At 38.3% G+C, this 27,212-nt stretch overlaps 2 protein-coding genes and 1 long non-coding RNA gene across 10 annotated transcripts in view; 1 reads left to right on the top strand and 2 right to left on the bottom strand.

Moving 5' to 3' along the window:
* The window catches only part of CCDC73 (coiled-coil domain containing 73), a 280,686-nt gene that overhangs the window by 117,573 nt on the left and 135,901 nt on the right, over positions 1 to 27,212 (bottom strand). For 7 of the 8 annotated variants that reach the window (XM_077114323.1, XM_077114321.1, XM_077114322.1 and 4 more), the window contains 3 exons: positions 20,857 to 20,928; positions 19,095 to 19,130; positions 18,099 to 18,173 (listed from right to left, as the gene is read on the bottom strand). In XM_077114323.1, coding sequence (XP_076970438.1) covers positions 18,099 to 18,173; positions 19,095 to 19,130; positions 20,857 to 20,928 — 183 coding nt within the window. The remainder of the gene's footprint in view (positions 1 to 18,098; positions 18,174 to 19,094; positions 19,131 to 20,856; positions 20,929 to 27,212) is intronic. The other variant, XM_077114324.1, reaches the window with a different exon arrangement.
* LOC143644836 (uncharacterized) overlaps positions 2,309 to 27,212 on the top strand; it is a 30,252-nt gene continuing 5,348 nt past the window's right edge. The window contains exons 1-3 of the long non-coding RNA XR_013156898.1: positions 2,309 to 2,432; positions 17,841 to 18,074; positions 19,111 to 19,148. This is a non-coding gene — a long non-coding RNA (uncharacterized LOC143644836). The remainder of the gene's footprint in view (positions 2,433 to 17,840; positions 18,075 to 19,110; positions 19,149 to 27,212) is intronic.
* Positions 14,682 to 16,382, bottom strand: LOC143643729 (zinc finger and SCAN domain-containing protein 9-like). Its single transcript, XM_077112286.1, is given in 3 exon segments — positions 14,682 to 15,349; positions 15,352 to 15,450; positions 15,553 to 16,382. Coding segments are annotated over 3 exon segments (1,269 nt in total). The 5' UTR covers positions 16,205 to 16,382; the 3' UTR covers positions 14,682 to 14,831.

Genomic DNA, 27,212 nt, shown 5'->3' on the forward strand with positions numbered 1-27,212 from the left:
TTTTGTCCATATGGTTAGGTACAACATAATAAAATTAGGCTTCAATATTTGAACCCTCACATTATGTATTACATATGCCATGGGTTCTTTAAGAGAAATATCTTATATAAATTCAGTCAGTTCAAAATCAAATGAAATCAATAAATTAAAAGCTGAAAATCTTGAAGATCAGTGTTTTGGACTGAACTCTGTCCCTCCAAAAAGATGTTTAAGTCCCGACCCCTGATCCTGTGAAGGTGACCTTACTTGGAAATAGGGCCCCTGCAGATGTTATTACTTAAAATAAGACAAAACTGGATTAGGGTGGGCCCCACTCCAATAACTGATAACTAATGTCTCAATAAGAGGGGAGAATTGGACACAAACAGACAGAAGAGAGAGCACCACCTGATGACTGAGGCAGAGACTGAAGCTCAAGGACAACCAGCAAACCACAAGAAGCTAGGGAAGAGGCAAGGAAAGATTTTCCCCTACAGATTTACAACTTCTGTCCTCCAGAATGATGAGATGATAAATTTCTGTTGTTTTAAGCCATCCGGTTTGCATACTTTGCCATCCAGCTTTTGGGACTTTATTACAGAAGTCCTAGAACACTAAGACAGCCAGCTAGACCATTACACACTATTCAGTTTTAACACCGTCTACTGACCCTCTCTCTCTCTTATATTTACCTTTTCTCAGAGGGTGAATGAAACCCTCTCCTCACATCCTACTCCTGATATCGAGAGTAGAAAATGTGGATATGTAATTGCTTCACAAAATGGTCTTTTTGGGAAATGCTGATACAGTTCAATTTTCTCATTTTACCTAAAGCAAAATTATGTCTAGGGAAGACAAGATATCTGACCCAAAGAATCATGTAATAAATCATTAAAAGCAGAAACAGTTTGTTAAAATTATTAGGACAACAAACAAAATATCTTTAGTTAACCATCTTGGCACATAGTTTGTGTGTGTGTGTTCAGCGGTTTTTGTTTCTATTTGTTTTGTTTGGAATTAAAAAAGTGGAATCACTAAGCTATGTGTTGTTAAAGAAATGGCACTGTCTTATTTCTTATTCCTAGTAGCTAGCACAGGATAGGTATGACCTTCTGAAAGGAAAAAGGGAAGAAAAGATGGAAGTAACTAGAGAAGTAAAGTAGAAAGGGAGGTTGCTGGTTAAGAGGCTGTGAACATCCCTTGCCTAGGGAATTTATACTATATCCTTAACTGAGCAAGAACCTTAAATTTCTTTAACTTTGGGGGAAAAAAAATCTCAAAAACCTTTACTACTCCACACTATTCATGTATGATGTTCTGCAGACCATGAGGTTCCCTATACATTACCTGTACTATGTCATGGGTTGAACAAAGCAAAAAAATCCTTACAGCTCTTATACAGAAGGTCAGCCACATGAAGGAATTTCTTTCACTTTGAAAACCTCTCTACATTATCTAGGTAATTAAAAATGTATAAATGACAACAAATGAAATAATTTAAGAAGGAATGTTAAAAGAACAAAATACAAAAATTAACACGTTTTTTTTACTTTGTTGTGGGAAAAAAGCAATAGTTTCCAAATGTTTAGCAGGTAATAATAAACAGGCAAAACTAAAGATAAGCGTTATGCCCAGTTCATGACACTATCAGAAAACATGTTAGAAGGTTATTTAAAACAGTCTCAACGGTAATATCTGTTTTCTTTTACAAGAACAATTTTGAAACTTCTCCAAATCATTAGGAAGAAAGTTTACATACTTATCATTTAAAACTCAATATCTAAGTAAGGTATGTATTTTGGTTTACTAAAGCTGCAGTAATGCAATATACCTGAAATGAATTGGTTTTTATAAAAGGGATTTATTAAGTTACAAGTTTACAGTTCTAAAGCCATAAAAATGTCCAATTCATTTGCACCCTATGTTTATGGCAGCAATGTTCAAGATTCCCAATGGATGGCCTAAGGGTACACTGACTGAGGAACAGAAGAGGGAACTGTAGTATATACAAACAATGAAGGAATGATATTGTGAGGCACGCAACTATGTGAATGAAACTTGAGGACAGTATGTGGGGTGAAATAAGCCAGAAATGAAAAGACAAATATTACAATGCCTCACTAATATGGACTAACTATAATGTGCAAACTCTGAGAACTGAATTTGACAGCACAGGTTATGATGAGAAGAACTACTGTAAAGATTCCTAGCTTGTAAGATTTTACAGCAGTCACATCTATTCCAGAGTGGTAACATTAGTTCTAAATTCTGAGATGCAGAGCTCTTTGTGTATAATCTGGTCATTCTCTGGAACTTTGGGTATCTGTGTGACACTTGAGACTCAGAGTTCTGTAGCTATGAAAATCAGCATTAACCCATAAAGCAACTGTTAAAAATACTGAAAAAGTAATCAGACTTCAATTAGAGATGAAGTTGATCTGGTTAGGAGGAAGGTAAATCAGAATACAGGGTAGAGGATGATACTGAATATGTATTAAAACTTTAACTTCTGGGTGAGACCAAATGAAGAGATGTTTATTTGGTACAAATTTTATATTTTCTGTAGCATAATATCTGATTTAACTTGTATGAATACCATATTCATATTTACATGAATAGTTTATTTGAATACCATAATTACATGGAACCTTGAATAGGGAGTGAGATCTTGTTGGTTTGTACAGGTTAGTGTGATGTCCTGACACATCCCAGAGTGATCTGAGTAGAAGATAAAAAGTATTTGCCAAGTGCCCTTAAGGGACTGGGGAAAAAAGGTGGTAATATTAAACTTCCCCACCTAGGGAAGACCTGATGATCTCCCAAGCACTAAGGAATGCCAAATTGATGGACCAGGCCCTTGATCTTGGAGCTTGCCCTTATGAAACTTATTCCTGCAAAGTAGAAGCTAAGCCTACTATGATTATGCCTAAGAGTCACCCCCAGAGAACCTCTTTTGTTGCTCAGATGTGTCCTCTCTCTCTAAGCCAACTCTGCAAGTGAACTCACTGCCCCCCACCCCCACCCCATGTGGGAGAAAGCCTTCTTGACCAAAAGGGGAAAGAAAAACGAAACAAAGTTTCAGTTGCTGAGAGATTTCAAACAGAGTGGAGAAGTTATCCTGGGGGTTGTTCTGTAGTGTATAGATATCCCTTTTCAGTTTTTGATGTATTTAAGTAGCTACAGGGAAATGCCTGATACTGTTGAACTGAGAACCAATAGTCTTGAATCTTGAAGATGATTATACAACTATACAGCTTTAAGGTGTGAGCATGCAATTGTGAAAACCTTGTGATTGATACTCCTTTTATACAATGTATTGACAGATGAGTAGGAAAATAAAGAGAAAAAATAAATAAATAATAGGGGGCTGGGGATGTATGGAATGTTTTGGGGGTTCTTTTTTACTTTTATTTTTTTGGAGCAATGAAAATGTGCAAAAATCTACTGTCATGATGAATGCACAGCTAAATGATGACACTGAACTATATACTTCAGATGATTATATGGTATGTGAACCTTATTATATATATCAATAAAACTGCATTTAAAAATGTCCAAACTAAGGCATCTAGAAAAAAATACCTTGCCTCTGAAGAAAGGTCACCAGCAGTTTGGATATTTCTGTCAGCTGGGAAGGCACGTGGCTGGTGTCACTTTCATTGCCTTCAGCTTCTGATTCCAATGATTTCTCTTTAGGCATCTGTGGGTCCTTACTTAGCTTCTCCGGGCAAACTCTGGGTTTCAGCTCTTAGCTTAGCATCTTCAAACATCTGTGTTTTGGTTTCATCTTTCTGCTCTCTGTGTCAGTTCTGAGATCTCTCTCTCTGTTTTCTGCCTTTTATTCTCTTCATATAGGGCTCTAGTCAAAGGATTAAGACCCACCTTGAACTGGGTAGGTCATATCTCCATGGAAACAACTTAATCAAGAGGTCCTACCCACAACTGGGTGGGTCACATCCCCATGGAAAAACCCTAATCAAAAGGACCCACCAAATAATAGGTCTACCCCAAAGATACGATTAAAGGAACATGGCTTTTCTGATATACATAACAGTTTCAAACCAGCACAGTATGGTAAGAATCACTAAACTTTACAGCTATGAAATTTAAGGATCACCTAAATTAATTTCATTTTATCTTCATCTACTAGGTTTTATTTTTGTAATTTATTTAACCTAAGCCCCCTAAAAATGTTAGTGAAAGTATTAAATGGACTTGAAAAAAATAATTTGGAAGGATTCAAAATGAAAATCAATATTTCCTGGCTCCACTCCTTATCACTCCCAGACAACCCATCGTAATCCAAAACAGCCCACTGTAACCATTTCTGTTTTCACTTCTTCTGGTTACTTTCACAACCCTAAATAATATTATATTGCTATTTCATTATTTCTCAACTTTAGGCAAGATCGATTTCCCATGAAAAAAATGAGAATTTAATCTACTTATACTACTCCCAATTCTCTTATCTAAGTTTTAATGATTTCACTATTTTAAATTCTTCTCTTAGTTACTACGGTAAGTTAAAATAATAGAATGGATGCTGAATTTTGTCAAATGCCTTTTCTGCATCAATTATGATGATTATGCACTTTTTCCACTCTGATTTATTGATGTGGTGTATTACACTGATTTTCTTGTGTTGAATGAGCTGGCATACCTAGAATAAATCTGTTGGCCATGGTGTATAGCTCTTAATGTGCTGCTGGATTCGCTATGTAAGTTTTCGTTGAGGATTTTTGCATCGATATTCATTAAAGAGATTAGTCTGTAATTTTCTTTTCTTGTAGTATCTTTGTCTGGCTTTGCATTAGGGTGATATTGGCTTCACAGAACGAATTAGGTAGCTTTCCCTCCTCTTCAATTTTGTGAAACAGTTTGGGCAGGACTGGTACTAATTCTTTCTTGAACATTGTAGAATTCACATGTGAAGCCATCTGGTCCTGGACTTTTCTTTTTGGGGAGCTTCTTGATGACTGATTCAACCTCCTTACTTGTGACTTGGTTTGTTGAGGTCCTCTATTTCTTGATTCAATGTTGGTTGTTCATGCTTTTCTAGGAAGTTGCCCATATCATTTACGTTGCTTAATTAATATTGTTGCTCATAGTATCTGTTCATTACCTCTTTTATTTCTACAGGGCCAGTGGTTATGTTCTCTCTCCCACTTCTGATTTTATTTGTATCCTCTCTCTTTCTCTTTCTTATTTGTCAGCCTAGCTAAGGGTCCATCAATTTTATTGATATTTTCAAGGAACCACCTTCTTGTTTTGTTGATTCTTTCTATCGCTTTCATACTCTCAATTTCAATTATTTCTGCTCCAATCTTTGTTATCTCTTTCCTTCTGTTTGCTTTGGGGTTAGTTTGCTGTTCTTGCTCTAGTTATTCCAGGTGAACAGTTAATTTCTTGATTTTTGCTTTCTTCTTTTTTAATACAGGCATGTAGGGCAATAAATTTCCCTCTCAGCACCACCTTTGCTACATCCCCTTAGTTTTGTTATGTTCTGTTTTCATTTTCATTTGTCTCAAGATAGTTACTGACTCCTCTTGTAATTTCTTCCTTGACCCACTTGTTGTTTAAGAGTATATTGTTCATGGCTAAACAAACTGTGGTATATACATACAATGGAATATTATGCAGCTTTAAGACAGGATAAACTTATGAAGCATGTAATAACATGGATGGACCTAGAGAACATTATGCTGAGTGAGTCCAGCCAAAAACTAAAGGACAAATACTGTATGGTCCCACTGATGTGAACGGACATTCGAGAATAAACTTGGAATATGTCATTGGTAACAGAGTCCAGCAGGAGTTAGAAACAGGGTAAGATAATGGGTAATTGGAGCTGAAGGGATACAGACTGTGCAACAGGACTAGATACAAAAACTCAAAAATGGACAGCACAATAATACCTAATTGTAAAGTAATCATGTTAAAACACTGAATGAAGCTGCAAAAAAAAAAAAGAGTGGTTGTTAAACTGGTTTAGCTGGAGGCGTGTCTCCACTCATTTGGGTGGGTCTTGATTAATTTCTGAAGTTCTATAAAAGAGGAAACATTTTGGAGAAAAAGCAATTCAGAGAGAGAGAGAGTGGAACGATACAGCCATGAGAAACAGAGTCCATCAGCTAGCGACCTTTGGAGATGAAGGAGGAAAACACCTCCAGCGGAGTTTCGTGAAAGGAAGCCAGGAGAGGAAAGCTAGCAGATGACACCATGTTCACCATGTGCCCTGCTGGCTGAGAGAGAAGCCCTGATTATGTTTACCATGTACCTTCTCACTTGAGAGAGAAACCCTGAACTTCATTGGCCTTCCTGAACCAAGGTATCTTTCCCTGGATGCCTTAGATTGGACAGTTCTATAGACTTGTTTTAATTGGGATATTTTCTCAGCCTTAGAACTGTAAACTAGCAACCTATTAAATTTCCCTTTTAAAAGCCAAAAAAAAAAAAAAAAAACCGGAACTAATTTATATATGTTGAAAAATATATTAATATAGGGAACCAAGATTTTCAGTTTAAGGTAAAAGAAATTGAAGTATAAAATCAAAGAAGTAAAAATCCTCATCAATTATTTTCAAAAGAAAAATAGTTAACTGCACAGTGGGGGAAAAACGGCTCTAAGACAATATTGTATCAATGTTAAATTGTTAAATTTCCTGAACTTGATAACTCTGTTATGTACTATGGCTGTGTATAAGAATCTTTGTTCTTAAGAAATATATGCTCGATAAAGTACAGGATTTGTAGAACTTACCCTCAAATGATTTATAAAAATAAATAGATACTGAAAAAAAAAAGAGTATATTGTTCAGCCTCCAAATATTTGTGAATTTTCTGGCCCTCTGCCTGTTATTGTTTTCCACCTTCATTCATTATGATCTGAGAAAGTGTTTTGCATAATTTCAATCTTTTTAAATTTATTGAGACTTGCTTTGTGACCCAGAATATGATCTATCCTTGATAATGTTTCATGAGCACTTGAGAAAAATCTGTATGCTGCTGTTGTGGGGTATAATGCTCTGTATGTCTGTTAAGTCTAGTTCATTTATCATGTTCTCCAACATCTCTGTTTCCTTACTGATCTTCTGTCTAGATGATCTTTCCATTGAGGAGAGCAGTGAATTGAAGTCTCCAACTATTACTGTAGAGGTGTCTACTTCTCCCTTTGTGTTGTCAGTGTTAGCCTCATGCATTTTAGGGCACTGTGGCTCAGTGCATAAGTATTTATTATTGTCATGTCTTCTTGATGAATTGCTCCTTTTATTAATACATAATATCCTTCTTAGTCTCTTTTAATTGTTTTACATTTGGAGTCTAATTTGTCAGATATTAGAAAAGCTATCCCTGTTCTTTACTGGCTGTTGTTTGCATAAAATGTCTTTTTCCAACGTTTTATTTTCAATCTGTGTTTTCCCTTGGTTCTAAAGTGAGTTTCTTGTAGACAGCATATCGATGGGTCTTGTTTTAAAAAATTCTGCCAGTTTATGTCTTTTTATTGTGGAGTTTAATCCATTAACATTTAATGTTATAACTATAAAAGCAGTACTTTATTCTATTATTTCATTTTTTGGATTTTATATGTCATATCTAATTATTTTTCTCTTTTTACCTTTACTGATATTCTTCATTTCTACATTCTCCTTCAGAGCACACTCTTTAGTCTTTTCCTATCTGCTTCGTAGTGTTTCCTTTAGTATTTCTAGTAGATCCAGTATCTTAGTCACAAGCTCCCCCAGTGACTGTTTATCTGAAATATTTTGAACTCCTCCTTGTATTTTGAAGGACAGTTTTGCTGGGTATGGAATTCTTGGTTGGCAGTTTTTCTCTTTCAGAATCTTAATATACCATACAATGGTTTCCATCTTGCCTCCATGGTTTCTCCTGAGAAATCTGCACACAGCTTTACTGAGCTTCCCTTGAATATGATGGATTGCTTTTACCTTGCTGCTTTAGAATTCTCCGTCTTTGATAATCTGATTAGTAAGTGTCTTAGAGTACATACATTTGGGTCTATTCTGTTGGAGATATACTGCACTTCTTGGATTTGTAATTTTAAGTCTTTCATAAGGGATGGAAATTTTCAGTGATTATTTCCTCCAAGAATCTTTCTGTTCCTTTTCCCTTCTCTTCTCTTTTTTTTTTTTTATTAATTAACGGAAAAAAAGAAATTAACCCAACATTTAGAAATCATACCATTCTACATATGCAATCAGTAATTCTTAACATCATCACATAGATGCATGATGATCGTTTCTTAGTACATTTGCATCGGTTTAGAAGAACTAGCAACGCAACAGAAAAAGATATAGAATGTTAATATAGAGAAAAAAATAAAAGTAATAATAATAGTAAAAAAAAAAAAACCTATAGCTCAGATGCAGCTTCATTCAGTGTTTTAACATGATTACTTTACAATTAGGTATTATTGTGCTGTCCATTTTTGAGTTTTTGTATCTAGTTCTGTTGCACAGTCGGTATCCCTTCAGCTCCAATTACACATTATCTTACCCTATTTCTACCTCCTGCTGGACTCTGTTACCAATGACATATTCCAAGTTTATTCTCGAATGTCCGTTCACATCAGTGGGACCATACAGTATTTGTCCTTTAGTTTTTGGCTAGACTCACTCAGCATAATGTTCTCTAGGTCCATCCATGTTATTACATGCTTCATAAGTTTATCCTGTCTTAAAGCTGCATAATATTCCATTGTATGTATATATCACAGTTTGTTTAGCCACTCTTCTGTTGATGGACATTTTGGCTGTTTCCATCTCTTTGCAATTGTAAATAACGCTGCTATAAACATTGGTGTGCAAATGTCCGTTTGTGTCTTTGCCCTTAAGTCCTTTGAGTAGATACCCAGCAATGGTATTGCTGGGTCATATGGCAATTCTATATTCAGCTTTTTGAGGAACCGCCAAACTGCCTTCCACAGTGGTTGCACCCTTTGACATTCCCACCAACAGTGGATAAGTGTGCCTCTTTCTCCGCATCCTCTCCAGCACTTGTCATTTTCTGTTTTGTTGATAATGGCCATTCTGATGGGTGTGAGATGATATCTCATTGTGGTTTTGATTTGCATTTCTCTAATGGCCAGGGACATTGAGCATCTCTTCATGTGCCTCTTGGCCATCCATATTTCCTCTTCTGGTAGGTGTCTGTTCAAGTCTTTTTCCCATTTTGTAATTGGGTTGGCTGTCTTTTTGTTGTTGAGTTGAACAATCTCTTTATAAATTCTGGACACTAGACCTTTATCTGATATGTCATTTCCAAATATTGTCTCCCATTGTGTAGGCTGTCTTTCTACTTTCTTGATGAAGTTCTTTGATGCACAAAAGTGTTTAATTTTGAGGAGCTCCCATTTATTTATTTCCTTCTTCAGTGCTCTTGCTTTAGGTTGAAGGTCCATAAAACCGCCTCCAATTGTAAGTTTCATAAGATATCTCCCAACATTTTCCTCTAACTGTTTTATGGTCCTAGACCTAATGTTTAGATCTTTGATCCATTTTGAGTTAACTTTTGTATAGGGTGTGAGATATGGGTCTTCTTTCATTCTTTTGCATATGGATATCCAGTTCTCTAGGCAACATTTATTGAAGAGACTGTCTGTCCCAGGTGAGTTGGCTTGACTGCCTTATCAAAGATCAAATGTCCATAGATGAGAGGGTCTATATCTGAGCACTCTATTCTATTCCATTGGTCGATATATCTATCTTTATGCCACTACCATGCTGTTTTGACCACTGTGGCTTCATAATATACCTTAAAGTCAGGCAGCGCAAGACCTCCAGCTTTGTTTTTTTTCCTCAAGATGTTTTTAGCAATTCGGGGCACCATGCCCTTCCAGATAAATTTGCTTATTGGTTTTTCTATTTCTGAAAAATAAGTTGTTGGGATTTTGATTGGTATTGCATTGAATCTGTAAATCAATTTAGGTAGGATAGACATCTTAACTATATTTAGTCTTCCAATCCATGAACACAGTATGCCCTTCCATCTATTTAGGTCTTCTGTGATTTCTTTTAACAGTTTTTTGTAGTTTTCTTTGTATAGGTTTTTTGTCTTATTAGTTAAATTTATTCCTAGGTATTTTATTCTTTTAGTTGCAATTGTAAATGGCATTCCTTTCTTGATTTCCCCCTCAGCTTGTTCATTACTAGTGTATAAAATGCTACAGATTTTTGAATGTTGATCTTGTAACCTGCTACTTTGCTGTACTCATTTATTAGCTCTAGTAGTTTTGTTGTGGATTTTTCCGGGTTTTCAACGTATAGTATCATATCGTCTGCAAACAGTGATAGTTTTAATTCTTCCTTTCCAACTTTGATGCCTTGTATTTCTTTTTCTTGTCTAATTGCTCTGGCTAGAACCTCCAACACAATGTTGAATAATAGTGGTGATAGTGGACATCCTTGTCTTGTTCCTGATCTTAGGGGGAAAGTTTTCAATTTTTCCCCATTGAGGATGATATTAGCTGTGGGTTTTTCATATATTCCCTCTATCATTTTAAGGAAGTTCCCTTGTATTCCTATCTTTTAAGTGTTTTCAACAGGAAAGGATGTTGAATCTTGTCAAATGCCTTCTCTGCATCAATTGAGATGATCATGTGATTTTTCTGCTTTGATTTGTTGATATGGTGTATTACATTAATTGATTTTCTTATGTTGAACCATCCTTGCATACCTGGGATGAATCCTACTTGGTCATGATGTATAATTCTTTTAATGTGTTGTTGGATATGATTTGCTAGAATTTTATTGAGGATTTTTGCATCTATATTCATTAGAGAGATTGGTCTGTAGTTTTCTATTTTTGTAATATCTTTGCCTGGTTTTGGTATGAGGATGATGTTGGCTTCATAGAATGAATTAGGTAGTTTTCCCTCCACTTCGATTTTTTTGAAGAGTTTGAGGAGAGTTGGTACTAATTCTTTCTGGAATGTTTGATAGAATTCACATGTGAAGCCGTCTGGTCCTGGACTTTTCTTTTTAGGAAGCTTTTGAATGACTGATTCAATTTCTTTACTTGTGATTGGTTTGTTGAGGTCATCTATTTCTTCTTGAGTCAAAGCTGGTTGTTCATGTCTTTCCAGGAACCCGTCCATTTCATCTAAATTGTTGTATTTATTAGCGTAAAGTTGTTCATAGTATCCTGTTATTACCTCCTTTATTTCTGTGAGGTCAGTAGTTATGTCTCCTCTTCCATTTCTGATCTTATTTATTTGCATCCTCTCTCTTCTTCTTTTTGTCAATCTTGCTAAGGGCCCATCAATCTTATTGATTTTCTCATAGAACCAACTTCTGGTCTTATTGATTTTCTCTATTGTTTTCAATTTCATTTATTTCTGCTCTAATCTTTGTTATTTCTTTCCTTTTGCTTGCTTTGGGATTGGTTTGCTGTTCTTTCTCCAGTTCTTCCAAGTGAACAGTTAATTCCTGCATTTTTGCCTTTTCTTCTTTTCTGATATAGGCATTTAGGGCAATAAATTTCCCTCTTAGCACTGCCTTTGCTGCATCCCGTAAGTTTTGATATGTTGTGTTTTCATTTTCATTCACCTCGAGGTATTTACTAATTTCTCTTACAATTTCTTCTTTGACCCACTCGTTGTTTAAGAGTGGGTTGTTGAGCCTCCACGTATTTGTGAATTTTCTGGCACTCCGCCTATTATTGATTTCCAACTTCATTCCTTTATGATACGAGAAAGTGTTGTGTATGATTTCAATCTTTTAAAATTTGTTAATACTTGCTTTGTGACCCAGCATATGGTCTATCTTTGAGAATGATCCATGAGCACTTGAGAAAAAGGTGTATCCTGCTGTTGTGGGATGTAATGTCCTATAAATGTCTGTTAAGTCTAGCTCATTTATAGTAACATTCAGATTCTCTATTTCTTTATTGATCCTCTGTCTAGATGTTCTGTCCATTGATGAGAGTGGTGAATTGAAGTCTCCAACTATTATGGTATATGTGTCTATTTCCCTTTTCAGTGTTTGCAGTGTATTCCTCATGTATTTTGGGGCATTCTGGTTCGGTGCGTAAATATTTATGATTGTTATGTCTTCTTGTTTAATTGTTCCTTTTATTAGTATATAGTGTCCTTCTTTGTCTGTTTTAACTGTTTTACATTTGAAGTCTAACTTGTTGGATATTAGTATAGCCACTCCTGCTCTTTTCTGGTTGTTATTTGCATGAAATATCTTTTCCCAACCTTTCACTTTCAACCTATGTTTATCTTTGGGTCTAAGATGTGTTTCCTGTAGACAGCATATAGAAGGATCCTGTTTTTTAATCCATTCTGTCAGTCTATGTCTTTTGATTGGGGAATTCAGTCCATTAACATTTAGTGTTATTACTGTTTGGACAATATTTTCCTCTACCATTTTGCCTTTTGTATTATATATATCATATCTAACTTTCCTTCTTTCTACACTCTTCTCCATACCTCTCTCTTCTGTCTTTTCGGTTCTGACTCTAGTGCTCCCTTTAGTATTTCTTGCAGAGCTGGTCTCTTGGTCACAAATTCTCTCAGTGACTTTTTATCTGAGAATGTTTTAATTTCTCCCTCCCTCATTTTTGAAGGACAGTTTTGCTGGATATAGGAGTCTTGGTTGGCAGTTTTTCTCTTTTAGTAATTTAAATATATCATCCCACTGTCTTCTAGCTTCCATGGTTTCTGCTGAGAAATCTACACATAGTCTTATTGGGTTTCCCTTGTATGTGATGGATTGTTTTTCTCTTGCTGCTTTCAAGATCCTCTCTTTCTCTTTGACCTCTGACATTCTAACTAGTAAGTGTCTTGGAGAACGCCTATTTGGTTCTAATCTCTTTGGGGTGCGCTGCACTTCTTGGATCTGTAATTTTAGGTCTTTCATAAGAGTTGGGAAATTTTCAGTGAAAATTTCTTCCATTAGTTTTTCTCCTCCTTTTCCCTTCTCTTCTCCTTCTGGGACACCCACAACACGTATATTTGTGCGCTTCATATTGTCCTTCAGTTCCCTGATCCCCTGTTCCAATTTTTCCATTCCTTTCCCGATAGTTTCTGTTTCTTTTTGGAATTCAGATGTGCCATCCTCCAAATCACTAATTCTAGCTTCTGTCTCTTTAAATCTATCATTGTAGGTATCCATTGTTTTTTCCAACTTTTCTACTTTATCCTTCACTTCCATAAGTTGTGTGATTTGTTTTTTCAGTTTTTCTATTTCTTCTTTTTGTTCAGCCCATGTCTTCTTCATGTCCTCCCTCAATTTATCGATTTCGTTTTTGAAGAGGTTTTCCGTTTCTGTTCGTATATTCAGCATTAGTTGTCTCAGCTCCTGTATCTCATTTGAACTATTGGTTTGTTCCTTTGACTGGGCCATATTTTCAATTTTCTGAGCGTGATCCGTTATCTTCTGCTGGCGTCTGGGCATTTAGTCAGATTTCCCTGGGTGTTGGACCCAACAGGTTGAAAGATTTTTCTGTGAAATCTCTGGGTTCTGTTTTTCTTATCCTGCCCAGTAGGTGGTGCTCGTGGCACATGTTTGTCTGCGGGTCCCACCAGTAAAAGGTGCTGTGGGTCCTTTAACTTTGGATAACTCTCACTGTGGGGGAGGTTCGCCAGCCGAAGCGGCTTGGAAGAGTGCCACCCGGCCCGGGGGTCCAAACGCGGGGAGGGTCGCTGCCCGCCGCAGCCCGGGAGAGCGCCCGTCCGAATTTCCTCGTCGGCCTGGGGCACCAAGCGTGGCGGGAGGGCACCAGCCACCGCGGCCCGGGAGGGTGCACCGTTCCCAGCAGGACCAGGGAGTCACGTGTTTGGAAGGGACCTCCCCGGTCACCGCTCTCCGCGGCCTGGGGATTTCCAATCCAATTCTCTCAGTTGGTACGGGGGGCCATGCCTGGTGGGGGCGCCAGCCGCCACGGCTTGAGGGGACCACCTGCCAAATCCCGCCAGCTGGCCTGGGAAGGAGGAGGGGAGGGACTCCGGCCGCTTGCCACCCCGCCCGGGGAAGCCCACGTCCCTCAGCGATCTCACCAGAGCTGGTTCTCCCAGCCCGTCAGCCCTTCCAGGATGGGGTACGCTGTCTTTTTTTTTTTTTTTTTTTTTCTGGGTATAGCAGCACCATTTACTACATTACTGGGAGGTTTTCGCAGCCATCTCAAAGAGAAAAAAATAAGGGGGATGGGATACTAAGAACAGGGGCAGGATAAATGACCATAAGGGGAAGTAGCAGCTTAAAAATTCTCAAGCTTCCTCTTAAAACATCCCTGGGTTACAGGTCAATGGTTTGTTCCAAAACACATTGTGGTAGTTAGATTCAGTTGTCAACTTGGCCAGGTGAAGTTGCCTAGTTCTGTTGCTGTGGACATGAGCCAATGGTACGTGAACCCCATCTGTTGCTGATCACACCTGCAGTCTGCTAGGAGGCGTACCTGCTGCAATGAATGACGTTTGACTTAATTGGCTGGTGCTTAAATGAGAGCGCGCAATGCAGCACAGCCCAAGCAGCTCAGCATACCCCATCTCAGCACTCGCAGCTCAGCCCAGGCCCTTGGAGATGCAGAAAGGAATTACCGCGGGGAAAGTTATTAGAACCCAGAGGCTGGGAGAGAAGGCCAGCAGAGATTGCCCTGTGCCCTCCCATGCAAGAAAGAACCTCAGATGAAAGTCAGCTGCCTTTCCTCTGAAGAACTAATGAAATAAATCCCCCTTTTATTAAAAGCCAGTCTCTCTCCGGTGTGTTACATTCTGGCAGCTAGCAAACCAGAACACACATTTAATGAAGACAGGAAGAAAGAGCATTTCCTCCTCTTACCCTACCCACACAACTTGGCCAGTGATCTCAGAAACCTTCTCATGGCAAGAGTTAGAGCAGTTCAGCCACCACATGGATCTTCTTATGACGAATGAAGTTGCAGTGGTGACTGAAGCTTTTTCCACATTCACTGCACTGGCGGGGTCGCTCCCCCGTGTGGCTTCTCTGATGCTCGATGAAAAATGAACGCTGACAGTAGCTCTTATTGCACTTGCTGCACTGACAGGGCTTCTCTCCCTTGTGGATTCTCTGATGCTGTATAAGACCTGCATTCTGACTGAAGCCCTTCCCACACTCCTTACAGTGGTACCGTTTTTGTATATTGTGGATTCCTCGATGATTAAAAAGACATGAACTCCTACTAAAGGTTTTCCCACACTCATTACATTCATAGGGTCTTTCTCCTGTATGAATTCTTTGATGTTGAATGAGACCTGAGCTCTGAGAAAAGCTCTTCCCGCATTCATCACATTTGTGTTGTCCCTCTCCTCCTGAGTTTCCCCACTGCCTCTCTTTCTGACCCTTATGTTCACCAACTTCTTTATGTCGAGGGCCCCGATGTGGTGTCTCCAAGTTCTGTCCAAGACACACATATTGGCAGGTGGTTCCACTGTCTTAGGATAGTCTTTCCTTAGCACCAAGTCTCTGTTCTCAGTCTCGATTACTCCATCTGAGACAGAAGGAGACTACGTAAATGTCACTTGTTCCCTGAGCCGACAGGACAGTTAGGAGATGCACAGAAGCACCAGGTGCTTATAATCTGCATAGGTACTTCTTAGAACTCCTCTGTTCTTAGACCATGGTTCTCTTCTACCTTTCAGCTGGGAAATCACAACAAGTTTGGAAAACAGAAGTGTGTCTGTCTTTCCAATAGGGTGGGGCTCCTGAGCAGGGCCATACGTACACTGGGGCTTGGACTGGGACCGAAGGCTCAGTGATGTCTGCTCTCTTAGAGGCACTGTCTCTTTAGAGAGGATTTCTTGTCCATGTCTATGGGCTACCATCTCAGGTTGGGGTTCTTCAAGTTCTCTCTCCAAATCCTCCAGCAGAGTGACAGCCTCTTCCCTAGTCTCTGGACAATGCTCCCTCACCCAGCCCTGGAGCTCCTCAGGCAGGATGGTCAGGAACTGCTCCAGCACCAGCAACTCCAAAATCTGTTCCTTTGTGCTCACGTTTGGCCTTAACCACTGACAGCAAAGTTCCTGGAGTCGGGTAAGCGCCTCCCTTGGCCCATTGGTCTCCTGGTAGCAGAGGTGCCAAAAGCCCCTTCGGAATATTTCCCTTGCTAGCAGATTACTGAGTTTCAGTTTGGATTCTTGTCTTTGGAGGTGATTTTCTGCTTCCCATTGCACTGTCGGAAGCCCTTCCCACACCTCAAGAGCTTGAGCATCTACAGATAAATTCTCCTTTGCATTTGTATTCATCTTGATCTTGAATAGCCTAAAAGGTACCCACCAGCTGGACCTCTGCTTCAAGAAACACTCTTGGAGGCTCCCTCCTTGGCCCTGGGAGGAACGCAGGAGGGGGAACAATGACCGCTAAGGAAGAGGTGCGCCCGCCCACCCTCTTTCGCGGCCGGCGCGGAGGCACTTCTACGCTGTCTTTTTTATCTCTGTCGTGGCTCTGGGAGCTATTCTGTATCGTTTCTACTCCCCTAGTAGCTGTTCTGGAGGAGGAAAGGTGAGGATGGCAAGGCTGTCGAGGACGGTGGTGGAGGAGCCGGTGAAGGCGGAAGAGGGCACAGTGGTGGTTGGAGAGCCGCTGGAGTAGGAGGAGAAAGGGAAGGATAAGATGGCGGATGAAGCTCCGCCGGAGCAGAAGGGGAAAGAGAAGGGCAAGATGGTGGTGGGAGCGCCGCCGGCAGAGACAGAGGAAGAGGAGGGCTAGATGGCGGCGGGAGAGCCGGCGGATAAGGGGGAAGAGCCCTTCTCTTCTCTTTCTGGGACATCCATAGTACATATATTCATGTGCTTCATGTTGTCATGTAGTTCCCTGAGAATTTTTTGTGTGTCAATTTTCTGGCCCTCTGCTCATATTTTTCCCTTTTTTCCCATCTGTTCTTTTGTGAATAGGATTTCAGAATATGATCTATCCTTGAGAATGGATTAGTTCACTAATCCTTTCTTCTGCCTGTTCATATCTGCTATTGTAGGTCACCACTGTTTTTTTCCAACTCTTCTATTGTGCCTTTCATTCCCATAAGGTCTGCCATTTGTTTTTTCAAATTTTGGAGCTCTTTTTTATGTTCACCCAATGTCTCCTTTATATCCCTCATCTCTTTTGCCATATCTTCCTTTAACTTTTTTATTTGATTTTTTATATGATTTTGCATGTCTGTTCGAACATCCTGAATTAGTTTTACAATTCCTGTATCTCATTTGAAATGTTGACTTATTCCTTTCACTGGGCCATTTCTTCAATTTTCCTGGTAAGACTCATTATTTTTTCATGGTATCTAAGCATTTGATATCCTTTATTAGTTTATTCTGGAGGTCATTTTTACTCTCTTCCCTGAAGGAGGGCAGACATTTGACCTGGGTCCATTCCCCTTTTCATGGGGAAAATACACTCGTTAGGGGATTAGTCCTGTTCACCACAGTAGTTATTTTGTCTCTCATATAAGCCTTAATTCTGCCCTTGCCTGGGGCAATGCTGAAGCCTAAGACTGCTCAAAGTTTTGTCTAATGAGATGTTAAGAAGTAAAAAAAAAAAAAAAGCCTTTTCAGAATTGAACCCCAGATCCCCAGGTTTGCCGATCAAGAGCTGGAGTTGGCATATGGCTCTGTGTCCCCAGAATCTATGTGCCCCCTTTTCTTGGAGCCCAGCCCTTTTCTAGTATTTTACACTATCCAACTCAAAAAGCTCTGTTGTTTCTTTTTTCCATCAGCCCTGCCCCCTCTCTAGCAGGGTGAAAACTTCAGATTCCTTTAGTTCTTATTTCAGGTTTATCTGTGTTCACTGCCTGTTTTCAGCAGTCCGAATTTGTTAATTAATTCCATAACTGGAGCTTGGTTGAGCTACTTTCCTTGTTCCTAGTAGGGTCTATTTCTTTTTCCTTAGAGAAGAAGAGGATTAGAGGCACCAGCCTCCATGGCTTGGGAGACGTACGATTCTATGTGGGATCTCAGCTGTTCCACCTGTTCCAGACTGATGTGCAATGTGCGTATGGTCACAGATGTCCCCCTAACAGTTGTTCCATTTAGTTCCTGGCTGTTTACTAGCTGCTCCAGAAGGACAAACTAAACTCCACACCTCACTGCACCACCATCTTGCCCCACCTCACCATATTGCTTTGTAAGTAATATTAAGTTACTTTACCTGTAATGCTCTTAATGTTTCCTTCAAGCCTTCTATCTCTTTTTCTTTTATTTCTGTAGCGAGTTGATATTTTCCCTTTAAATAGAAAAATATATTTCAATATCCTCTAGTTTAAATGATGTTATAAATGGGAAAAACAGAAGAGCTCAAGAACCAAAATCTCTATTTTGAACCAACTACTTCATGGGCTCTAAACTTGTAGCTGCACTACAAATTATGTTTCTAATGACTTCCAAAATGTCATAAAATTACAATAAGGGCTCAATCATGAAATGGAAAAACATATTATAACAACAAATAATTTTATCAGTAGAGTACTCCTACCAGATAACTTATGGACACTGTTTAATTAATTCATGCAGCTAGAATAAATAGATTCATCCCAATAAGTAAGATATGAGTATATCTATTGCATGTATATAAGGATATTAGAGAATTTTTTAAAGAAGATATTTTGCTAAAATAATAAATGATAAAGTATTAATATTCGAAATGTGATATTCACTGATATAATAAAAAACATGTATTAACAATTAAATAGCTAGAGAAGATATTCAGTGCCAGATAATCAAGGTTTGTTCAGAGTTGTGTCCTATTTGTCAGCTAACATGCAGCCAGAAGAAAGTATTTTAATGTTTTTTAAAGAAGTAATTACACTGAAAAGCACAAATGTATATTATAGTTAACAGAAACATTGTAGTAGAGCAGAAAGAACACTAATTTGGGAGCTAAAGAAGTCTGGGTTCAAGTCCCATCGTATCTACTTCAATGTGGGATATTTGGCAGTCATTTAATCTTACTAGGCATCAGTATTCTCAACAGGAAAAGGCAGAGGTCAGGTAATATGATTCCCTTGGGTCTCTTCTGTTACTAAGATTCTAAGTGATTAATATTCTCCATTAGTTTATAATTAAAGTTCCTTTCCATTGTAGTGAACAATTGATAATTAAATGCACTTAATTATGCTTTCAATTATTTTTAAAAATTAATAAATACCTTTTCTTCTTCCAAGGCACACATCTTCATTTGCAACTGATAATTAAAATACAGGTAAGTAAACTGTTAACTGTGGCATATGCTGGTCAGAGAGATTATAATAATTTTTTATGTGCCTATATCATTTGAACTTAATATAATGTGAATATGCTACTTTTACGTTTAGAAAGTAAATAAAGATATAAAAGATACTACAATTATATAAAGTAAATTAACACTTTTAATCAAGCTGATTCAAAATATCAATCATCCTGAGTGGGCCATGGTGACTCAGAAGGCAGAGTTCTTGCCTGCCATGCTGGAGACCTGGGTTCGGTTCCTGGTGCCTGCCCATGCAAAAAAAATATATATATACATATGTATATCATATCACCCTTTAAAGTTCAGTTTCCCCTTCAAGAAGTTTTATTATCTTAAATGTCTGAATATTTTGTCATCTATTCCTAAATAAAAACATTTATCATTTTCTGAAGGAACAATTTTATGAAATCAGTATCATTTATAGTATTTATGTTCTGAAATTTTTAAATGAATGTGGAAGTCTAAAAATAAATGACAGTATAAAAAAAGTAAGTAAGCATGCCAAAAGAAAATAATGAAATATTCCAAGCAGCCCAAGACTATCAGAGCAAAATTGTCAAGAATTGAAATTGTCCTTTGAAACCCTCCCATCACCTTTTCCATACTTCTCAATTACATTCAAGAATTCTTTCTTGAAAAAAAAACAAAAAGAATCCAAGAGCACTTTCTCTTCTGTCCTCCAGATATCTGAGTATTCTTATCTTGCCCCAAATCCCTAAGTGATAATGAAGAAACAGACGTGCTCCTTCCTAGACAATACTAATGCTACACAATTGGCTTCTGCTTCCTTATCCTTCAATTAAAACTCCCATAAATTTGGTTAGGCCGAATCTCAGGTAAAAAAGAAGAAAGCTTATCATATGTGTAAACAAACTTACACTTAAATGTGAATTACAAATAACCTGAACCCACTAATGATTTGACTTATATAGGTTTATTTCCTTAGATACATATCTCTTTCTAAACACATATGCTCATACAGTGATGAGAATTAAGAAGAGGGAAAGAGAAAGGAAGTACAGTGATTGATAGTGGGATGAATATAGGGAAAAAACTTCCAGAGAATATTTTCCATGAACACATTTTCTTTAACTATTATTTTCTACCTAGGGATTGAAGAAAAATTTGAGGCAGTAAAAAAGAGCTACAGAATTCAAATAACTGAAAGTGTTATTATTCACTCTTTAACAACTTTTTCTTTTATTTTTTTCCTTGCTATTTTTTCTACTAGGTTGCGAAGAGTTGCTATTTATGGAAACTTCAATGTGTGATAATCACTCCCCCTGCTCTTTACATCCTTTACATCTCCCTATTTGTATCTTAGCTTAAAATTTGGGTAATATGGAGAAAGTCCTCATATAATCTAATGAAAGAGAGAGAAGGGACAGTGGGGAGAGAGAACAAGGACATACATATCCCACTGAATTATTCAGAACTGATATAAATACATGTGCATCTCCAAGAAAAAAGTATTCCCTATTTCCCTCCTTAACTAACACATTCTTCTACCCTGCAAACTTCAATATCAATCTTGATTCCAAATAACTTTACTCATTTCTGACAATATTTCCTTTTCTCCTTTTTTGTCTTCAGTAAGTACTAGAGCATCTTATGTATCCATGGGAAAGGAAGAAAACACAAAATTTAAAACTGTAGTGTGTGTCAATCCTTATGAAATTACCTGTTTTTTAAAAACTGCCATTGCTTCTTTATGCTGCTTTGCTAATGTTTCCTTTTGATTCTGAAGAGTTTCCTATGTTAAAAATTATGAAGAAGTTAAAACATAAATTCTAACAATTCTTTCAGTTTAAAATTTTAACTGGATTCTGATATAAAATTAACATAAATATAAAAGTTAAACATTTATTGATTATATTATTTTACACTCTTGAAATGAAACTTTAAACCAATTTCATGCTTTTTTAACTGGGATGAAATTAGCATAGAATAATTTTGTTTCAGTTGTTTCTTCATGATAAAAACACATTGCTTTTTTCATTTTTAAACTCCGGATATGGCTTGCTCTAAAACTTTCTTCAAGAAAATATCTTTTGACTAAAATTTATTAAAATTAACAGTCTTAGTATATAAGAACACTATAGTCTTAAAGCTTCTGATATGTCTGAAACCAATTTTATTCTCTAAGCAAAAATGCTCCCAAGGCACTATGTATTCTTTAAATTCATCGCAATAATTTTTAAAAACATTAAAACTAGCACAGGCCATTTCTGGCATTTTTGAAAAAAAACCCACGAGTCCATTCTTTTCTTTCTTTCCTCCCCCTTTTTTGGTGGAAGCTCTATTCTATTCTTTTGCTTCAAAATGACTTTAAATTTTTCTTCTATTTTTATCAAAGCTGATAATTCTCATTGTTTAAAAAAAGTAGCAAACATTTTCAAATGTTTTACTATTTGCCTCTATATTTCTAAATATTAAAAGAAAATCCTGATACCATAAACCCTGCCATCATCACATGACTTCTCCCTCAGAATCAATGAGTTGTAGGTATCTCTAATAATCCACAGATATTATCCTTTTTTTCAGCTTGTGTCACTGTTGGCTCCTTAACTGTGAAATATCATTTTCTCTTTCATGATGCCACACTTATTAACTTGATAGGAATCTACAGTGTAATAGAATTAATTCTCTCTTCATGTTTTGTGGTTTGTTTGCTTTTTAAGATCCCTGAGAGGGTGCAAGGGTAGTTCAGTGGTAGAATTCTCACCTGCCATACAGGAAACCCAAATTTGATTCCCGGCCCATGCATGTCACAAAAAACAAACAAGCAAAAAAATAAACAAAAACAAACCAAGCAAACAAAAATTCAACAAATAGTGCTGCAATAATGGGATGCTTACATGGAAAAATAATGAAACGTAACCCCTGCCATACAGCACACACACAAAAAAAAGAAAGAAAGACCCCTGAGAACTTTCCTATTCATGGTCATATCATAGCTAATTTGGACATTGACTTGCTGATACCTTTACATGTAAATCAAATGAAACTGAACATCTCCATGATATGGCACTCTTTATGGGCAAAATAGTTTTACTAATAATGGCAGCAAAGTTCATATCAACCCATCCAAACCTCTACCTAAGTTTACACACTATTCTCTAAAACCAGAAGCTAAAGAACTTAAAACCAGTAGTTCAAAAGCCTAATAGAGATAGGATGAACCATGCCTTATACAAATCTTTAAACACAATGGTTTCCCAGCCAAAAAGCCCAGTGGTGAAAACCAAGATTTGTTAAAGACTATAGGCCATAAAGAAAATGGTCATTCTCTCATTGACCTGTAGTACTGAGCCTAAGTATTTTATCTTCAGTGCCACCTAAGGCTAAATATTTTACACTTTAAATATGTGTTCTACTTTCTACAGTGTCCCTTTAGATCAAGATAGTCAACACTACTTTGTAAAAGTCAACAATTTACCTAGACAGGTAGCCTCAAGCGTCTACTGAGGAACCTTAAGGAACTTAAATGTCCCTGTGATACCACATTATACAATTTGTGGACATGAATGACTCCATTTATTGATTTGCTCAGAAAAGACATGAAAATCACAATGAAAGTTAGAATTTTGTCAGAAAAAAGTACATTATTTAAGACATGATTTATCCCAAAGGGATAAATCTATCACTCTTGGTAATTAAAAGCTATTCAATACTTTCCAAGGCTGGATACTATGAGACACTTAAAAGTTTTCTGGGAAGATGGCCGATTAGAGCAGCTCGAGATTAGCCCTGCTCCACGGAAAAGTTAGAGAAGGGACAGGAGGGTGACTGAGGCAGCAATTTGGGAGTGTGGTTGACCTGGGAGAGCCTTCTGCACCACATGTGGCAGTCCTGGTTGCAGAGGCCGAGAAACTGAGAGGCAGAAAGCTGGAGACTGGTGTGGAGGTGTGGAGCGCCAGAGCCCACAGGAGTGCACAGATGGGTACACAGGACTATGCAGTAAGCCAGGCCGCAATCCTTGGGTGTGCTACCCTAACTGATGCAGCCCTGTGACTGCTGACTCACCTGAACCACACATCTGAACCCCATCACCCACTCCCATTCCCTGTGCTCCAGGCGCCCCCACCCCACTAGCCCCCAGTGCATGTACCTGTCCCCCACCTCCACCCCAAGTGCAGCCTAACCCATGTCTCCTACACCCCTCCCAAGCACTACCTCCCCCTCCTGGTTCCCTGCAGGCTGTTACAAGCGCATAAAGGTTGTGGGCACTAACCTCCATACCTAGGCTACCCCACCCCCCGCCACCCAAAGTGTTGCACAGCCTCACCCCGCCCTCCCTGAGCTCAGTGCATCCGATTACGGCACTCCCAGGGCCATGCATGTGCGTGGGCCCCCAATCACGTTATTCAGCTCTGGGAACTGCATGTTATAGTAGTCCTGGAACTGCGAATGCACGTAGCCCTCAGCCTTACTTCCCAGCTCTGAGAAAGTGCCGACCTGCACAGCCAGGTCACATCTGCCCCCAATCCACAAAAGCATAACACTGGCCTGCTGCCACATCTCTATGCATGAGCACAAAGGGCCCCGTGCCTTAGACCAGAGCACACCAGGGTTACGTTCCCCAGACTGGTGCACCTGCACAACTACATCCTTCCTGGCTACTGGTGCCCACATTCACAAGCACCAACATAACATCCCCAACCTGTGCCCATAGCCACCCTGAAACAAACCACCATACTGAGTGCTCCATCCCGTGCCCTGCTCCCTGCTGTACAACCATTCTGCAAACACAAGGCCTTAGACTACTGAAAGAAATCAACTCCCAAAGTACATCAATCAAGATATCTACATGTGACGAAGACAGCAGATCACTAAGTATATCACAATGCAGATAGATATAGCCCTGCCTAACGACCAAATTAAAACACTTGAGGAGACACAGACATTGGAACAACTAATCAAAGATGTTCATACAACTCTACTTAATAAAATAAGTGGGGTAGCAAATGACAAGAGATAGCAAATAGAGATCAAGACAGTAGAACAGCACAAAGAGGAATTTGAAAGAATAAATAGAAAAATAGTGGAAATCACAGAGATTCAAGACTCTGTTGACTAAATAAAAAACATACTAGAGGCACACAACACCTGATTTGAAGAGAAAGAAGAAAGAATAAGTGACATAAGGAAAGAATAATAGACTTCAAAGACTCAAAACAGCAAATGGCAAAAAAGATGGAAAAAATTGAATTGGATCTCAGGGAAATGATAGATAAAACAAAGCACACAAATATAAGAATCATTGGTGTCCCAGAAGAAGAGAGGAGTAAAGGGCTAGGAAGAGTAGTTGAGGATATAATGGGGGAAAACTTCCCAACCTTCATAAAGGACATAAATATACAAGTCAAAGAAACCCAAAGATTTATCCTAGTCTCAAAACTGTGAGTCAATAAATTACCATTTTTTAAGTCAACCTACTGTGTGATATTTGTCATAGCAGCCTAGAAAACTAAGACATCCCCCATGCATTCCAATCAGTGCTATAATATTTTTAAAGCCTGCTACTCTATTTCCATTACCAAAAAGAGGGAAATGCATGATAGTCTAGCCTTTCTCTGAGCAAAGCCTATGCCTCAACAGATTTATCAGAACTCCCTACCTCAAGAAAATCTAGATTTAATTTTGTTTGTTGATAGGTCATTTTTTTAAATTAAAATGGGAAATGATTAGGCAAGAAACACAATACCAATTTCAAGTGATCCCTAAAATATGACTCCTTACCAGAAATAAAAATCAGTCCAGATGACAGAACTTACTACACTCAGCAGAGCTCGCCAACTATCAAGAGATAAGAGAGTTAATATATATATATACTGATAGCAGGAAGGCCTTTGGACTAGGTTCATAATTTTGGAATACTGTAGAAACGATGAGGATTTCTGACTTCAATAAGAGGTCCAATTTAAAATGGTCAACAGTTTTATATGCTTAAATATTCCCTAGGGAGGTCGCTATCATAAAGAAAACACTCACAGGGATAAAATAAAGGCTAAAGGAAGGAAATGTCCTAGCTGACCTTTATGGTAGACAGGTAGCCTTCTGTGCTGGTTTGAAATGATATGTACACTAGAAAAAGCCATGTTTTAATCCTAATCCCATTTTGTAAAGGCAGCAACTTCTTCTAATTCCTATTCAGCACTGTATATTTGAAACTGTAATTAGATCATCTCCCGGAGATGAGATTTAATCAAGAGTTGTTGTTAAGCTGGATTAGCTGGAGGCATGTCTCCATCCATTTGGGTGAGTCTTGATTAGTTTCTGAAGTCCTATAAAAGAGGAAACATTTTGGAGAATGAAGAGATTTGGAGAGAGCAGAGAATGCTGCAGCACCACAAAGCAGAGAGTCCACAGCTAGCAACCTTTGGAGATGAAGAAGGAAAACACCTCTTAGGGAGCTTCACGAAATAGGAAGCCAGGAGAAAAAGCTAGCAAATGATGCCATGCTCACCATGTGCCCTTCCAGCCAAGACAGCAACTGTGACTGTGTTCACCATGTGCCTTCTCACTTGAGAGAGAAACCCTGAACTTCATCTGTCTTCTTGAACCAAGGTATCTTTCCCTGGATACCTCTAATTGGACATTTCTATTGACTTGTTCTGATTGGAACATTCTCTCGGCCTTAGAACTGTTAACTAGCAACTTATTAAATTCCCCTTTTTAAAAAGCCATTCGATTTCTGGTATACTGCATTCTGGTAGCTAGCAAACTAGAATACCTTCATTCAGCTCCTGTCTCTTAGGATACTCCATAAGGTTAAGTATTTGGAGAGATTTTTTAAAGTCTACTTTAAAATGTCCATGATTGGCTCCAGAGTCTAAAAAGAATGCATGGGGAAAATATGGTTATAAATTATAAGGAGATAATCTCCGGCACTTTCAGGATGAACACTTGGTGGCACCAGAGGAACTCAAGGGAACTTCACAAAAATTTTACATGAAATTACCCATCAGAGCAAGGGTAAAATGAATAATAAATTCAATTAGCATTGGTGAGGAGATTTTATTAAGATTGCTAAGGATGTCATCTGGTTCTCGTCTCATCTGTCCACCAGCACAATCCTGGTAAAATTGTTATCCTTATAAACCCAACCCTCAGGGTCCCTTCAAATACCTCCAAGTAGATTTCCTAAAATCGACCCCTGCTATGGGTTCTGAATGTGTTCTGATAATTGTTTGCTTCTTCTAAAGATAGACTGAACCTTACTCTTGCCAGAAAGCTATAGTTCTGAAAATTCAAAAAAAACGTTATTTGATTTTATGTCCCCCAATTTGAGGAATTCCAGTGACAGAGGCACTTATTATAATGAAACTGTTATTAAAGAACTTTGAAAAGCCCTGTCATTTACTTAGGAATGCCATTGCCCCAATCATCCTCAATCTTGAGGAAAAGTAAAGAAAGCCAATGGCATAGTAGATTGACAGTCTTGAGCTTCCATAGCCGTAAAGGTTAACTCAATTCTCAAGACTACAAAGTCTACACATGCCTATACTCATTAGCTTTCACTGTAGAAACTTGTTCAAGATTGTCCTATGATTCTGGATATTTCTCCTTTGATTTTGGACACCTCCTTACTTCAGACAAATCTGGAAAACTACTTCAAGGGACTCATGCAATATGCTTTTTAGTCTTATCACCAACAGATATCATTGTTTTCCCCTACATGACCTAAAACCCGGAGAAAATGTCCTCTGGAAATAATGCCAGAGGAAAAAAGCACCTGAAATCACACTAGAAATGATCCTATCAGGTACTTTTGACCACTAGCAAGTAGCTAAACTCCAGGAAACATATTCTTGGACTCTGACTCCTAGCTGAACAGACACAAGGATTCACTCACCAATACCTGAACTGCCATTCCATCAGAAGATTTAAAATTAAGCAGTCTTAAGAAAGCTTCAAAAGCAGATTCTCTTCAGAAGGAGACAGCTACCCAAGATCAAGAAGACAACTACATTATGTAGACAGCTTCTACTAGTACCTATCTAGAGCAGAAGTAAGCAAGCTATGGCCCACAGA

The sequence above is a fragment of the Tamandua tetradactyla genome, chromosome 8 (assembly GCF_023851605.1).
Source record: "Tamandua tetradactyla isolate mTamTet1 chromosome 8, mTamTet1.pri, whole genome shotgun sequence".
NCBI classification, from domain to species: domain Eukaryota; kingdom Metazoa; phylum Chordata; class Mammalia; order Pilosa; family Myrmecophagidae; genus Tamandua; species Tamandua tetradactyla.